Source organism: Chaetomium fimeti (genome assembly GCF_033439085.1).
Source record: "Chaetomium fimeti strain CBS 168.71 chromosome Unknown B0H64scaffold_5, whole genome shotgun sequence".
NCBI lineage: Eukaryota > Fungi > Ascomycota > Sordariomycetes > Sordariales > Chaetomiaceae > Chaetomium > Chaetomium fimeti.
Window position 1 is genome coordinate 3,248,252 of NW_026944333.1, and position 14,917 is coordinate 3,263,168.

Genomic DNA, 14,917 nt, shown 5'->3' on the forward strand with positions numbered 1-14,917 from the left:
ATGCTTTCCTTCGACCGCGATATCCCTATTCATCCCGAAATACATGGCAACGAGCCCTTTACCAAGATCGGCGCAGGTATTTGTGGTGCCGTCTTTGCCCGGCAGGGGAAGTCCTACGCAATCAAGCTGTCCAAGACCAAGTCCCACAAAGTCCTGTGGAATGACTACCTCATGCATGTCAAGATCGCCCATTGCTTCAAGCTATGGGAGTTTGACGAAGTCAGTATACCAGCCTGTCATTACTTCGCGCCCCCAAACGAGTCGCAGTTCTTCGCCCAGCACCCCGGGCTTGCCGAAGCAGCTGAGCAAGTATGCCACTTACCAACGAGTGCACTGGTAACGGAACGCATCCTGCCGCTTCCAGCGCGTGTCCGGGCTCTCATCATTGACAACTACTGCGCGGAGCACATCAAGGAGGAGGCCAGAGCCGATGCCGCCAGCAAGGACTGCCTGGTGAGGGTATATCTCGGGTCGACCAAGGGCAAGAGCTGCCAGCAGTTCTTCTCGCTGAGGAACTTCAAGATGCACCTGAACCACATGACGGAACTCCAGCTTGACATCAGGACCCTGGCTCAGAGAATGGGCATGGCCATGGCGCTCATCCATTGGGCTGCTGAAACGGACGGTCGGGGCGTGGAGTTTGTGCTGGGCAACTCATCCAAGACCGTCTCTCGCGCGATCGATCCCGGCAAGCTCTGGTATAGCCTCCCCTTTTCCGCTTACTGTTGCTGTCAACCCTCCCTTCCGCCTACTCCCGAACCCCGACACAGGAGTACACAACTAACACAAGCGTTATCCAGCAGGAGCGTGAAGCCACTGTCGTACACCGGCCCGCATTCCAGGCAGACGGAAGACTTCTTCGGCCAGGTTGCGGCGACAAAGCTCTGGGTGTTGGACTTTGACCAAGTACAGCCCATCACGATGGACAGAGACGGCGTTGCGCAGGCGGTCGACGCGGTCCGGCTGAACGACCCGTTCATTCCCAAACCGATGCAGGCCACGGCGGACGAGAGGAAGACCTGGGACGCCTTTGCCATGGTATGTTTACGCCCGCCCCTCCTCCCCTCCCACGGATACCCGAATTCCCAGGACTGTGACACGTTAGCTGACAGGGGTTGAGCAGAGCTACCTGGAGACGGCCGACGTGATTCTCGAGGTGGAGGGCAAGGATGTCTTGGACCTGCCGCGACTTTTTATCGAGGGGCTGGTTGAGGCGGAGAGTCAGAGGCAGCTGGCGCGGGCAATTGTTGGGGCTATGACATGAGACAGTGGATAGATAGTATCACTGGGATCACTCTAGCGTTTGTATATCATCATCAATATGATAGCGAGAAGTATTAGCGTCCTTTCCATCATGGCACTGACGATGATGACAATGATGATACATGATGGTGATAGGGAGAAGAGAAAAGAAAATAGGCATGGTGAGTTTCTAGTCCCGCGATGGCTGCATATTCGTTGTCCAAACGGGGCGGTATAATTCTAACTCAGCAACGCGATCGAGCAGCTCACCGAGTCCGGAGTCGCGACCTGACGGCAGAGAGGTACGTCGGCAAGCAGATAGGCAAGATGGTTTAGAAACGCAATCCACTGCGCGGGTATAAACCTATGTACCGAATAGCTCCTGATATAATACAACAACAAAGGCTCCAGTCATTGCCCGTCCGGGTCCCACCACGGACCTAGTAACCGCATACTTTCACTCTCTCTCTCTAGTCGTCATCATCACAAGCGGGCATACACAACAGCAACCACGCCCGACAGGCACCCATCTCACAAGAAGTAATCGGCCACCGGTTTCTTAGCCGGCATCCCCCTCGAGTCCTGCGGCGCCGCCTGGAAGACGCGGTACCTCCTCGCGGGCCCCGGCAGCCGCGGCAAGTCGTTGGTATCCATCACCACCCCGCCCTGCTGTTGTTGCTGCTGCCCACCACCGCCACCGCCCCGGCCCGCTCCCCGCATGAACCCGCCCCCAACCCCCCCACCACCACCACCTCCAACACCCGAACCACCACCACCAAGACCACCACCACCACCACCACCACCACCCATCCCGCCATCACTCCTCCCCACCTCCCCATTACTCCTCGCCAAAACCCCCAACCCACTCTCATCCTCCGACAACTCCAGCAGCGCAGCCACGTTCCCACAGCGATAGCAATAATTCGGCGCCGACCACACCGTCACAATACTCGCGTCGAACATCTCCTTGAACCCCTCCATGACCAGCTGGTGGGCGCGCGCGATCAGGCTGAGGTCGTTGCGGTAGTTGAACATCTTGACGATGTCGGCGCCGAAGAGGAAGCCCGCGCCTCGGGGGGACAAGCCCCACCCGTCGATCTCGTCCGGGTCGGACCATAACAGGTCGCACATGGCTCCCTCGTGGGGGACTTCTTGCTTGCGGTCGAGGAGGCGGATCTTGTCGACTCGGTCGATCAGCGGGGAGAGGCCGCCGTGGACGCAGAGGACCGCGCCGGCCGGGTTGCCCAGGCTGCCGCTGCTGGTGGATGTTGCGGAGGAGCCGGGGGGGCCGGTCAGGGCGCGGGCTGGGGAGGGGGTTTTGTTGTTGTGGGTTGTGGTGGTGTCTGGGGAGGAGGAGGAGATGCCGTTGGTCATGGCGTGGCCGTTGGGGCCGTTGGAGATGGTGGTGGTGGTGGTGGTGTTGATGCGCCCTCGGCCGACGTCTTTTTGGCGCAAGAAGCGGGAGATGATCTGGCCGTCTGAGTTGTGCACTTCGATCTCGACCTCGTCGCCGTTGGGGGAGGTCTCGGGTTCGCCCGGGAGGGTGTTGGAGGCGCCGAGCACGATGGCGCCCAGGGCGAGGTAGTCGAAGACGTCGCAGCAGTAGCGCCAGACGTTGGCGCTGCCGTATTTGCGGAGGCACTCGTCGTAGAAGCCGTAGACGGTCGTGATCTGGCGGGACTCGTGGTTGCCGCGGATGAGGGTCATGCGGTCGGGGTAGCGGACTTTGAGGCAGAGAAGGAGGAGGAAGGTCTCGAGGGAGTAGAAGCCGCGGTCGACGAAGTCGCCTAGGGAACGGATCAGCATCGCGCCGTGGATTGGCAGCAGGAGTAAATGGAAACGGCGTATCGCGTACCCATGAAGAGATAGTTCGTGTCTGGCACATCACCGCCCACGCGGAACAACTCCATCAGATCGTGAAACTGGCCGTGGATGTCGCCGCATATCTACCCGCAAAACACACAAGTCAGACCCAATCCCGAACCGCAGCCCACCCAAATCTGCATAGCAACCACCTACTGTTACTGGCGCGTTGACCGTGACGACGTTCCCCTCCTCGATAAGCAGCTCACGCGCCTTGTGGCAGAGCTCGCGCACTTCGGCCTCGGGTATCGGTCGGCATGCTCGCAGTTGGGCGATCGCCCTGGCAAAAAGGAACCAAGGTTAGCACCTCAAGGTCCTATCAAAAGGCATCGGCAAGGATATGCGTGCTCACCTGTCGAGATCACACATGATGGCGGCCTTTCTCGGGCGCGGCGCGGAGGGTGTGGGGTGGGATGGAGATGGGATGGGAATAGTTATGGAAACCGAGATGGGATGTATGGGGATGGGCCCGAGAAAGGCGATTGGCAGATTGGATGTCGCAAGACTGCTTTTCGATATAAAAATCCTAGATAATGGAATAAAGAATTGATAATTTGTTTAATTTATCTTCAAAGTCAAGGGCGCAACCAGACGCTATGACGCAATGACGCTACAGATGCCGAAATGTTTTGAATATTAAATTGGTCTTCTGTTCAACTTCCCATTAGGATTGAAGAGCATGGAAGAGGATGTGGATCGTGCGGAGGAAATAGGCTCGGTCTTCAACCCTAACCCTTTGGTTACCTCAATCTTCGAGATGGAGTGAGTGGGAGAGATCAGAAGCACGAAAAGGCAGGGCAAGAGAAAGATGAGTCCTCGTCACTGTCAAGATGCTGTACTGCTCAATGTCAAGAGTATTAATACTACTATATTTATCCTAGGCCATGAAAGCCATCTTATGGTATACTCGCTCGACTGTTCCTTTCAAATGGAGCAACTGAACATGTCATCGCCAAACATTCGCTATTTTGCAAAAAACAAATAATGACGCCGTCGCTCTGATCCCCCCATGGACACCTTGGTGGTAGTGATGGTGTCGTTGTCCGAGTTATCCTGGTATCTTGGTATCAAGGGCAATAACCTGAAAACGCCGAGCCTCAGTGCGCCTACTCCTTCCCATGTTTGTCCTTGCATCGCAGGACGCAAAACCACCCCCCGTCTTGACCCCAAAATCTGGTATTTCTGATGCCCGAATCTGCCGTGGACACAGATTCCTGTCATCAACGCGTGCGAACCCGCAACAGCCCGTCTTCTCAACCGACTGCAGGGAACGGGACCTTCCTCTTGGTCCTCGGATGTAGGGGCAGCATCGACGAGTCAACCGGGCTGGGCCCACTGTCTCCGAATGAAGCCATCACAGCCTCACAGACGGGACTGGCGCCTGGGCTCTCTTGTAACATGGGCGTTTCTGCCGGTGTCAACGGGAAAGTGTGGCCCAGAAGGGCGTCGGCCGAGCTCACGGAGCGCTTGTGCGCCTCCCCATTTCTGGGGTATGACGGGAATGCCGCCTGCCTCGCGGCACGTCGCATGTCGCCGATGGCGTCGGCAATGAGTGCCGGGTGCCACAGCGGCAGGATCCGGTAGCCCAGGTTTTCCATAATGCACCTCTCCGTCAAGTTTATCTGGTCGCATGTCCACATGTTTCGTCCCCACGCTGCCCGGTAGTAGTACGTAGGCTCCTGGCAGTCGACCAAGAATTTGAAGGCGATGACTAGCGCTGCCAGAACAATCAACTCGGGATTGACCGAGTCGATGTGGAGCTGTGTTGCACCCACGGGGCTGGCCTGGATCGTGTGTCGCTTCGTGATCTCGTTGGCGGGCTCACGCTGCGCCAGGGGACAGAGCAGCCGCCAGTTCAGCGAGAACTTGGAGCTGAGCGAATCGAGGATGCACACGGCGAGGGCGATGGTGTCCATGGGTAGATCCGCGCGGACGAGCATATCGTGAACCAAGGGGACGGAAGGTACCGACAGGGATGCCGCGGGAGGAATGAGGTTGACCAAGTGCACTGCTGGGCCTATCATAGGAGCGTTAGTATGGGATTCGGTGCGCTGTGGAGGTGTGGTTGGTCCACGTACCTAGCAAAGCAGAGTCGAGAAGCCCTCCATCTTCCAGGAGGGCTCGGGGACTCGGGCCGGCCAAGGACTCGCGGGACGAGGGAGGCGGCGTGGGGAGGTTGGAGAGGGGTTGGTAAGTGCGAGAGAAATATTCCTCGTCAAAGTCGAACTCGTCATCCGAGTAGTCTGGGGAGTGGGTGGCCATCGTTGCGGGGTTCATGGTGATGTGGTGTTCTCGTTCAGGTCGTCAGGGCCCAGGGTCGTCGTCGGTTGCCGGTGAGTCCAACAAGCAACAATTCAGTCAAGTAGGCCGGCGAGCTGCTCATATCGATAGGAGAGCAGCCGACAGGTCTTCGAAGAGAGGGCCCGACGATGAGACACAACCAAGCCCGCAGTCTCCCGCGAACCGTTGGTGAGACCCCAAGCACGATAGTTGCTGCACAGGAGCAGAGGTCCAGCCGGGGACGAACACGAGGTCCCGAGTAACACGCAGCCACCTTTCGAAAGCGGGCCGAAAGTGCGGTGTGGAAGCGAAGATAATCGAAAGTGAAGGCGGGCGAAGACGCGATCGGCCGTTTGTCTCGAGAAGAAAGATGAAGGTCAATCAAGCTTGTGCACCTTCATAAATATAACTGCATGAAGAGGGAGAGAATGGCCGAGTGGGGGTAAGGGAGGCTATGTCTCGGCGACGGGCTCGTCAGTTGTTTTGAGGTGGACCGCCGGGACGCCAAGCGACCAGGGGGGCGTCAGATCAGATGGATTTGCGGTGTCGAGACGGTGGCGCTCGCTGTGCTGGTCGAGTCTGCCCCTGCCCGACCGATGCTAGTTCCCGATGGCTCCGCTTCGGCGAGGTGGCCAGTGGAAAAGACGGCAAGAAGGGACGGGGAAAGCTGTATGCACCTGGACAGACAGAGAAGGGAGACGGGTGGCAGGGACCTCGGTGGTGCGAGTCCACCATCTTATATGGCAGGCACGCGATCACCGTGACCGACAGCTGTTCGCAAAGCAGCACCAAACGGCAGCATGAGTGCGGCTGCGGGGATTATCCCCTGTCCACCACACTCATCCTCGTGCACTTCAGTTGGCGCAGCCACCACCAGAGCCACCGGAGCTACCAGAATCGACCTTCAGCTCTTTCGTATGTCGTTATGTACCATTCGGGCAACTTATTGGACCGCGGTCAGTCGTCTTGGCCTGAAGGGTCAATCCTGCTCTGGGACCGGGGCCAGCGCAGGCCACATCGTCGGGCCAGACCAGATCTGCTGCAGCGATCGGCTAGCGAAAATTAGAGAAGAATTGGACGCCAGGAAGATGCACACGACATTACCGGCTACCGTAAAGGTGTGACGGTCGTTGGCTAAACACACGTGCTGACGACGACTCAATCTGGATGAAAGCGCAGCCCGGAGCCGTGCGCTCGCGTCAGTTGGAAGAGTTGTGGTGGGGTCAACAGCTGGATGGCAATGCGGCACCGGGGTCCAGGATTTAAGGAAACGGAAAGTGTGGGGGCACAGTTGATGGTCAGGTATCAATCGGGTCTTTTCCAGTTGGTCCTTTCCACAATATCCCATGCAAGAGGCAAGCAAACTCCGAGAACGAGATTCCAATCCATTCTTCTCCCGCCATGTGTGTCAACCAACTCACTCCCCCTTCCGAGCGCGGGTGCCGTTGTCAGTCCCCTCTCGTCATGGCTTAAATTACCTTACTGTTACCTAAAATAGGCGGTCAATATTGAAGCACTTGGGAGGGAAACAGTTGCGGAGGTCCAGAACTTGTCGACGCCATGGGTCCACAATTTGCCAGCTAGGGCATAGTCGCCTGCAAGCCCCTTTTCCAACACCACTCCAGCATCCCACCGCGCCATTTCAGGACGCACAGGCCATGGAACCACATGCGCACACACCGACAGCATGTCTTCGATCTGGGAACCGAAATCCAGAGATCTGCAAACAACACGAGCCCACGTTGTGCCGCGGACTTGGCTCGGAACTTTTCGTATTCTCTCCACAAACAAGGCCGGCCATTCTGCCGCCGGGGGGCCCGACCTTGCAACCTCCATACATACGAATAGGCGCGCGATTACGAGACGCTTGTGCACCCATCCATGGATTGGACCTCTTGCCGGGTACAAAACAGGTCACACATCCCGGAGTTAAGAATTAACAAGTTTATTTTTCTATATATACTTTAATAACCCCCGATTCGGAGAAGCTCATTCGCGCATTTCACACCGCACCGAACGCCGCTGGCCCGGGCCGATAACTTACTAACTAACGAACCCAATTATCCTGCCGTGCTCGCCACAAAGCGCAAGCGAGGGCGATCCCGAAGTGCCAATATATCCATCAGATGACGTTGAGACAACCCGGAATTGCAAGCTGTGCAGACGCAGACCGCTCGTGATCCGTGGTTCGCCGCGGGATGCCCAGCTTCCCCGCCGAAGTGCCGCACGCCCGCAGCGGGCGATTATAAGGTGACCTCTCGGCAGGGCTGAAGCGAACCTCGACCGACATGCCGTGCCGCAACTTTGTTCCGCTCCTCCACGGAGAGGCCACGAGAGCCGGCCACCAGCCCACGAACTGCCCCGGCCCATGACAATTTGATCACACAATTATCCGGCTTGCTAATGAGTGCAGCCCAAGTCTCGCGAGAAAGAGCTGTCAAGCGTAACTCGCACTGCCGAGTCAATACGGAGACAAACCCCAGGGCTCAAGACTCTCGTGGAGGAAGGGCATGTTCAACCCTAACCCTTCTGAAATCACGTCATCCACAACAGCAAACCCAACCCGAACATTCTGCACCACCCATCAACATCACGTAGAATAGACTAAAATGTCTTTATCGCCCTGTCTAACTTCCTTAACTGACATGTCTTGCCCATCTAGCCACTCAACCATCATTTATTGCCCTATCAAAATTCCAACAGTGACCTCGGCATCCAACCTCCCACTCTGCCGGAGGACCCCAATATCAACTCGGTCCTACCCTTTCTATCACATACGACCATATTCACGAGAAAACACGGGATCCCGTCCATGGAGGTGCACCGGAGACACTGCCTGCTGATGAAGACACTCGAACGGTGTTGAAATATCAACGGAGATTATTAGAACTAGTTATTGGTTGAGCCTCGCAGCAATATTGTTGACTTGTACGCGTAAATTTGGGGGAAAGAGGCCAAAGGTGAGCTCACCACGGATGATCAAATTGGAGAGTGTAATCAATAATGTATGACCTTTGCTGTATTTAGGTATGCTGACCGAAGACGATGATGGGTCGTCGACTTTTCCTTTCCGGCCTGTGTATTGGTGGTGACTGACATAGTGGTATTATTTTGGCAGGAGGAATAACTACCACTGCGGTAAAACCAATCAATACCAGTTAACAGCCGATACATGTAAACCGAATCAAATCCGAGGTCTAGACTAGTCCGAGTGCGGAAGGTTCTCAGCGATGGCAGCCATTCACGCACTTCGTTTCCCCAGCTGCGGCTGACGCTTCGCCGCCGCCTCGCTTCAATACTCTACGAGATGATGAGCGAGCCTTACACAGTAAAGATGGATGTTTGGAGGCCTCAGAAGGCCAGAACAAGTACATAGGTTCGAGATATCCGAGTTTCACACTTGTGCGGTGTTTAAGCACCGCTTCGCTCCGGTCACTGCCTATCGAAGTATAGGTAGGCTAGAAGCGGTAACGTTACTGGTATCGGTTTTTGATTCTTTAACGGACATACCGACAATGGGTATTGACGGCAGGGCGGGTTGCGGCAGGCTCTATCTCAGCTGCCTGCTCGCACTCACCATTGTCTTCCGAGTCTGCGCTGTTCCGTTCACGTCAGGTAACAATCAGGTGGCCCTCGGCGATGCCAGCAACATCAACTACGAAGACAATAATGTTACCAGAAACCTGGGACACCATGCGACCGGAAACCCGTACAGCGATGGCACCCTCAAAGGATCTCTCATTCTCCACAACGGCAGCATATACACCATGGACAGAGACCACCGAGTGGTGAGCGTGCTCGGCATCAGGGACGGCTGGATAGTCTATGCTGGGAACAACCTGACGAAAGCTGAAATCAAGACATCCTGGGAACTGGGCCGGACTCGCAAGATCAACCTCAGACGCCGTGTCGCCATTCCCGGGCTCATCGACTGCCACAACCACATCGTATTGTTGGGCAACCGGCCAGGCCGCCATACGCCTCTGGAACGCGCGTTCACTCTTGCCGAAGTTCTAGACACGTACCACCGCCGGGCGTCAGCAGCACCCCGCGGCGACTTCATTACCACCATCGGCGGGTTTGCTCCAATCCAATTCCAAGAGAACCGCCTCCCTACGCTGGCAGAGCTCGACAGCGCGGTTCCCAACCACCCAGTGTTTATGTCGACGGGTTTTGCCGGCCCGGCCGTAACCAACTCTCTCGGGAAGGCCTTTTTCGAAGGACTGCCTGGGAACACATCAGTCTCGGTAGCCGCCAACGGCTCCATTGCAGACGGCATTGAGAACGGCAAGGCCTTGCTGTCGCTCCGACAACGGCTCACCTTTGCGGACCGTGTGCGTAGCGCCCGGGATGCCATGGCGTATGCCGCGTCTTTGGGGGTGACCACCCTCGTAAGCCCGCTTGCCTGTGATTTAGCAGTCACCATAGGTACCTCAAACTGACACATCCATCAGCTCGATCAGGGTGCATTCCCCGCCACCAATACCCCTGCCGACGGCTCAGGAAACGAAGATCTTCTCTCCATGCACTTGCCCTTCCTTTCCCTCTATAACTCCCTGTCTCAGCATCCGCAAAAAGACCACTCAGACCCTTCACCTCCACCCCCCCTGATCCGCCTCCGCATCAACTTCCTCCACTTCGACGCCGACACATCCCTACCGACTCTCACCAACCGCCTCCAGTACAGCTACCCCTTCTTCGGCAACGCCATGGTGCGCACCGGCGGCATCGGCGAGTTCGCCGTCTCCATCAACAACTACGCAGGAGGCGCGCTATTCGAGGCCGCAGCCGCGGCGATCGCGCGCGCCGGCTGGCGGCTGGAAGTGCACTCCCTCACGGCCAGCGACTTCCGCGGCCAGATCGAGGGGTTCGAAGCGGTGCACGCCGCGCTGCCCGCCCCCGGGGGCATCCGCGACCTGCGCTGGGTCGTCGCGCACGTGGCCCACATCACGGCATCCTACCTGCGCAGGCTCACGGCGCTGGGGGGCGGCGTGAACGTGTCCGGGTGGATGTACCTGGCCGACGCCGGGAACGGGAACGGGAACGGGAACGGGAACGCGAGCACCCCCCCGGCGGCGGCGGGGCCGCCGTTCAGGCGCATCGTCGCGAGCGGGATCCCGGCTGGGTTCGGGGTGGACGGCGCGAATATTGCGCCGCTGAGCCCGTGGCCGCATGCGTACTACGCCACGACGGGACGGAATGCGAGGGGGAAGATGGTCAATGAGGGGCAAACGATTGGCCGGCGGAAGGTGCTGGACATGTTTACGAGGGACAATACCTGGTTTCTGGGAGGGCCTGACGAGAAACTGCTGGGTGTTCTGGAGGTGGGGAGGCTTGGTGACGTCGCTGTGCTGAGCGACGACTACTTTTCGGTTCCTGATGACGAGTTGAAGAGGCTCAGGAGCGTCCTCACGGTTGTGGGCGGAGTGGTGATTCATAATTCCGGGGAGCTAGGGAGATAGGGTGATATTATTAATCCTGCACCAACATCAATGCAAGAACGAGAGTAGACCTATCCAAGAATTCGGTGTAGATAAAAGTAAAAGTTCCGGGCCCAAGCCCCTGAACTCCCAAGTACCTGAACCACAGTCCCTTTTCCACCGTAGAGATCACTTAAAGCCGTGCCCCGAGTCAATGTGGGGGTGGGTGTGGGGAGGACTGCACCGTAGAATCACCAACTCTCCTGAGAAAATGTAGTGGGAGATATTTAGTTTCTTCAATTGGGGGCTTGTCTGTTAGCAAGATGAGAAACAAGACATGTGCGGGATGCAGGGTGCGAGATGGAAGGACAATTTGCAACTACCTGTCGATGGGATGATTCCTTAATACCGTGGAGGTTGGGGGCATACACATCGAGACACTGGATTGGGCGTTCTCCTAACCAGCTGAAAATAGAGAAATTGAAAAAGCAAAACAAGCGTCATTCATTACAGCCATGCCCATCTCTACTTGTAGCATCGCCCGTCACCGCGTCTTGCCTTCTTCTCACGACGGCGGTGGATTATCCCGGTTCTTGGAAGTGCCCACAATATCAATTCCTCCCTTGAGGGGCTCCTTCGGCGGCGCCAGAGGGGTCGCCTGTACATTCTTGCGCACGGTGGTCGTGTCCGGGTTGGCAAAGTCGTCGGCGCCGTTGTAACCGATGGAGCAGATGAGGGCGCCCTCGGCGTTGATGACGGGGTCCTTGAAGAAGAAGGTGCCCGAGGCCGGGAAGTAGAACTTCTGCTGGCCCGACAGGTCGTTGACGAGGGCCGCTTCCATGTGGGACAGGTTGGAGAGGGCCGGGATGTAGGCGTCCTCGAGCCAGTCTCCGTACTGGTTCAGCTTGCCTTCGTTCATGGTGTAATCCTTGGTGCTGACGGGCTTGTCCGCCTTGACGGCGATCTGGAGGCCGCCGTCGCTGACCGATTGCAGCGTGAGCGTGATCTTCCAGGTGACCTTGTAGTTCAATCTGTCCCGTTCCGTCAGCCATTGGCGCTCAGAGACGGACGGGTCAAGTGACGGTGCAAAACTCACGTGTCGTCGTCACTGGTCAAGTTTTTGTACCAATAGTAGAGCTGTACCTTGGACTCGCCCTTGATGACAATTTCCGGACTGCCTGGGGTGTACTCAACCGTGTTCTTGCAAGAACCTAAGATAGGTGCGCTGTTAGTGATATGACTCGGGGGTCGGCGATGCCCACTTACAGGAAGCTGAGCCCGATGCCTCTACGAACCAACCAATGTCTTTGTGCTGCGATAGGTTCGAGTCGGTTGTGGAGTCGTATTTGCTGGTATACTCGTACGCATTCGGATTGGTGGCGCTGCGCTTAAAGTCAAAGACTGGATCGTTGGCATCCAGCCTGTCGACATTGTAGCCAACTCGCACGCCACAGTTCCAGTTGTACCTGAAGCTCGGCCAACCGTCCCAGTAGAGCGTAACATCAAGGTCTTTAACGCGGGGCTCCATGATCTTGTTGAGGTGGCGGAGCTTGGGAAGCAGGTAAGCCTCGAGAAAGTTCTTGCCACTCATGGCAAAGGTTCCAAAGTCGACCGAAGCTGCGTTGGCTCCTGAGTCAAGGCGTCCTTCCGTCCAGTTACCTTTGTACGGCAGCGTTGCGGCCTCCAAGACAGGGACGGGGTGGCCGTCGGTCATCTCCAGGTACAAGAGGTAGTTGAGAGCCGCATTACCGGTAAGCCCAGTCGTGGCTTGGTCATCGGGCTTTGCAGGGTCGCGCCAAGGGTACGTCTGGAAGCGCAACGCGGTGGGTTGGAACGTCGGCGGGTGTTCCTTTTCTGTGTAGGTGTTAGTCTTCCGTATGTTGACGTTTGTGTGTGTGCAAGATGAATAAGACATACTGATCAGCTGGGTGTCCTTGCTCTTGACGGAATAGCCGATGGTGTTCAGGGCGTACTTGAATAGCACGTTGACGAGTTCCTGTAAGAGAAGCGTGACTCTCCGGCGAACCGTCTCATCCCAGGTCTTTTTCCAGTCGACGCTGCCGAGGGAGCTCTTCTCAAAGTCGACGAGACTCTTGGCCGCTGCGCAAGATTAGTACCACAGCGTCAGGCGAAAGGGAAGGAGTGAAACTAACCGGATATGGCGACAAGCAGGCGGGTCACCGAGTACTGTCCCGGAACTAAGGCGGCTATTTTCCGTTTGTAGACGGGGTCATCCGTCTTGAGTTCCTTCATGCCTAGTTGGTGGTTGTGTGTTAACGTTATGATGAACAGTCTTAAACAAGGAGGAAGTACTCACCAAGAACGACGGGCAAGGCCAGAGTCCAGCCCTTCATGTCGAACTCGGCAGGGTCTTCGTCATCACCGACTTCAGCTTTGTTTACCTGTCATCATTAGGGAAGGGAGACGTCGTGGCAATGGGTCGGGGCGCCCTTACCGTGAGCTTGCCTGAGTTGAAGGTCATAAAGTACATGATTTGGCTGGCATCATTGGGCTGCCACTCAACCTGGACCCGGGGCGCCTCCATGGCCACTCCGGTCACAGATCCCATGGCACTGCCCAGGTTCTGGTCAAGCTTGGACTTCATTTTTTCGTCATTGCGGTGGGCCTTCCACAGATTCTGGATGCCATTGTTTATCATGAACCTGGAGCACATTAGCAGGCAGCTGACAGAAGCATGGCCATGGGTATACTACTGGGTGATTGCCACGACTTGGTCATAGCTTCCAAGCTGCGAACAAAAGGGTCAGAATCCCGTAGTTTCGTGGCTGAGTTAAGAGTTGCCATGGCTTACTGAGACCTTGGTGATGCGGTCTCCGGTGAGCACCATGCTTGCGGTGGGTTACAGGCGATGAAACTTGAGGGTTTCGGACTGGCAAACACAACTGAGAGAGTGACCTCTTCTCGGTGAAAAGCACTCTAGGGTCGGTTGCTCCTCCTCCTTAAGAGTCATGTCCTCCGAGACTCGGAAAGCATTCATCCGATACGAAACCGTATGTTCTCAGGATACGACGCAAGCCTGGCCAACGTACGTCTCCTCCTTGCCGCGGAACATGCGGCATATACCAGCGCCGTGTGTTTCTAACCTTGCCGCGATGTCCGGCCCTATCGGATTTCCAAACGGCAGTCTCGCCTTCTCGAGCGTCTGCACACGTCGGTCCCGGTTGCGTCACGGCGATCCCGAGGCGTGTGCTGGCCATTCCCGCGATATGCGGTCCAGTTGGAGGAGATGTTTGGAGTCCGGGCTCGGCCTTGGGCCCTTGATCAAGATGTCTCCCTGCCGTTCTTAGATAGATGCATCATGCAGATTGAGTGACGCTGTGATGGCAATTGGAGGACTTTCGGTTTGGAGACTTCCCCTCGACCACTCGTTCCCAAGTTGCAGCGCCGCAGCGGTCCTTGTCACCAGACTCCACATGGTCGAGTTGAGTCAGTTCAGTGTTGATCGAAGTTCGGCGTGGTTGGGAATTATGGTGGGTCTTTTTGTGGCCAGCTGAAATATCCTCTCTGGGATGCCGGCATGATTCCCGTCGCCATGGAGTGGAGTTTTGGGCCATGCATGCTTGCGCTATGTTGCACATGCCTCGTCGAGGCCCAATCGCAACATAAAGAAGCTCTCCCGCGCCTCGCGCGATAGTCCCTTGGTCAAACAATGGCGCGCGGTGCCAATCAGACCGTTCCGATTCGACAAACGTCGAGTGGGGGAGCGGCCCGTGTGCGGGAGAGCCCCCGGGCAGATCATAGCGGTGCGCCTGCGCCTGCACCTGCATCACACCACTGTGTACGACGCTAAACGCTACACTCCCTACCTACCTACCTAAGGTACATCGTAGGTAGGTAGGGAGGTCCCACTCAAGCAGTCCATACGTGCCGACGTACCGAGGAGGCGCCGATGGGGGTCACGCGCCAAGACGGCCCAGGAGTTTCCACCACACCGCAGAGGTAGCAGCATCCACATCGCGGCATAATCACACCCATGTCTCACAGCTTGACTTGCGAGCAGAGCATCGACAACTTGGAGACCTATCGCGGCAGCGCGGATGCAACATGTTGACTGCGTGCGGGGTTTGTCGAATGAACCTTGACGGATATCC

At 56.8% G+C, this 14,917-nt stretch overlaps 5 protein-coding genes across 5 annotated transcripts; 2 read left to right on the plus strand and 3 right to left on the minus strand.

Annotated features, from left to right (window-relative positions):
* Window positions 1-1,264, plus strand: B0H64DRAFT_418561 (zinc finger protein-domain-containing protein; the record flags this gene model as incomplete). Its single annotated transcript, XM_062805326.1, has 3 exons — window positions 1-698; window positions 801-1,038; window positions 1,124-1,264. 3 exons carry the CDS (start codon window positions 1-3, stop codon window positions 1,262-1,264), a joined length of 1,077 nt encoding a protein of 358 aa, XP_062658375.1.
* A 307-nt stretch (window positions 1,265-1,571) lies between these two features.
* B0H64DRAFT_476249 (Metallo-dependent phosphatase-like protein) lies at window positions 1,572-3,763 on the minus strand. The gene is made up of 4 exons (XM_062808141.1): window positions 3,458-3,763; window positions 3,262-3,385; window positions 3,098-3,188; window positions 1,572-3,029 (listed from the first exon to the last, which is right to left on the minus strand). Exons 1-4 carry the CDS (start codon window positions 3,472-3,474, stop codon window positions 1,774-1,776), a joined length of 1,488 nt encoding a protein of 495 aa, XP_062658376.1. The 5' UTR covers window positions 3,475-3,763; the 3' UTR covers window positions 1,572-1,773.
* A 595-nt stretch (window positions 3,764-4,358) lies between these two features.
* On the minus strand, window positions 4,359-5,367 carry B0H64DRAFT_325643 (uncharacterized protein; the record flags this gene model as incomplete). The annotated part of the gene is made up of 2 exons (XM_062800707.1): window positions 4,359-5,122; window positions 5,184-5,367. The coding sequence occupies 2 exons, from the start codon at window positions 5,365-5,367 to the stop codon at window positions 4,359-4,361; spliced, it is 948 nt and encodes a 315-aa protein (XP_062658377.1).
* A 4,268-nt stretch (window positions 5,368-9,635) lies between these two features.
* On the plus strand, window positions 9,636-11,132 carry B0H64DRAFT_196925 (uncharacterized protein). Its single transcript, XM_062799181.1, has one exon. It carries the CDS (start codon window positions 9,909-9,911, stop codon window positions 10,845-10,847), a length of 939 nt encoding a protein of 312 aa, XP_062658378.1. The 5' UTR covers window positions 9,636-9,908; the 3' UTR covers window positions 10,848-11,132.
* B0H64DRAFT_196991 (uncharacterized protein) lies at window positions 11,006-13,887 on the minus strand. The gene is made up of 9 exons (XM_062799183.1): window positions 13,618-13,887; window positions 13,520-13,554; window positions 13,261-13,468; window positions 13,123-13,207; window positions 12,959-13,060; window positions 12,723-12,905; window positions 12,072-12,659; window positions 11,902-12,016; window positions 11,006-11,836 (listed from the first exon to the last, which is right to left on the minus strand). The coding sequence occupies exons 1-9, from the start codon at window positions 13,651-13,653 to the stop codon at window positions 11,371-11,373; spliced, it is 1,818 nt and encodes a 605-aa protein (XP_062658379.1). The 5' UTR covers window positions 13,654-13,887; the 3' UTR covers window positions 11,006-11,370.
* Between the last annotated feature and the right edge of the window lie 1,030 nt (window positions 13,888-14,917).

Bases quoted from the DNA above. Each gene is read 5' to 3' on its own strand.
- B0H64DRAFT_476249 (XM_062808141.1), bottom strand. The intron at 3,189-3,261 runs GTAGGTGGTTGC...TTTTGCGGGTAG, and splicing joins CGGTCAACGCGCCAGTAACA to ATATGCGGCGACATCCACGG. The intron at 3,030-3,097 runs GTACGCGATACG...TCCGTTCCCTAG, and splicing joins CACGAACTATCTCTTCATGG to GCGACTTCGTCGACCGCGGC.
- B0H64DRAFT_196925 (XM_062799181.1), top strand. From the start codon at position 9,909: ATGCACTTGCCCTTCCTTTCCCTCTATAACTCCCTGTCTCAGCATCCG.
- B0H64DRAFT_196991 (XM_062799183.1), bottom strand. From the start codon at position 13,653: ATGGTGCTCACCGGAGACCGCATCACCAAGGTCTCA. The intron at 13,555-13,617 runs GTAAGCCATGGC...TTTTGTTCGCAG, and splicing joins ACCGCATCACCAAGGTCTCA to CTTGGAAGCTATGACCAAGT. The intron at 12,660-12,722 runs GTATGTCTTATT...ACACCTACACAG, and splicing joins CAAGGACACCCAGCTGATCA to AAAAGGAACACCCGCCGACG.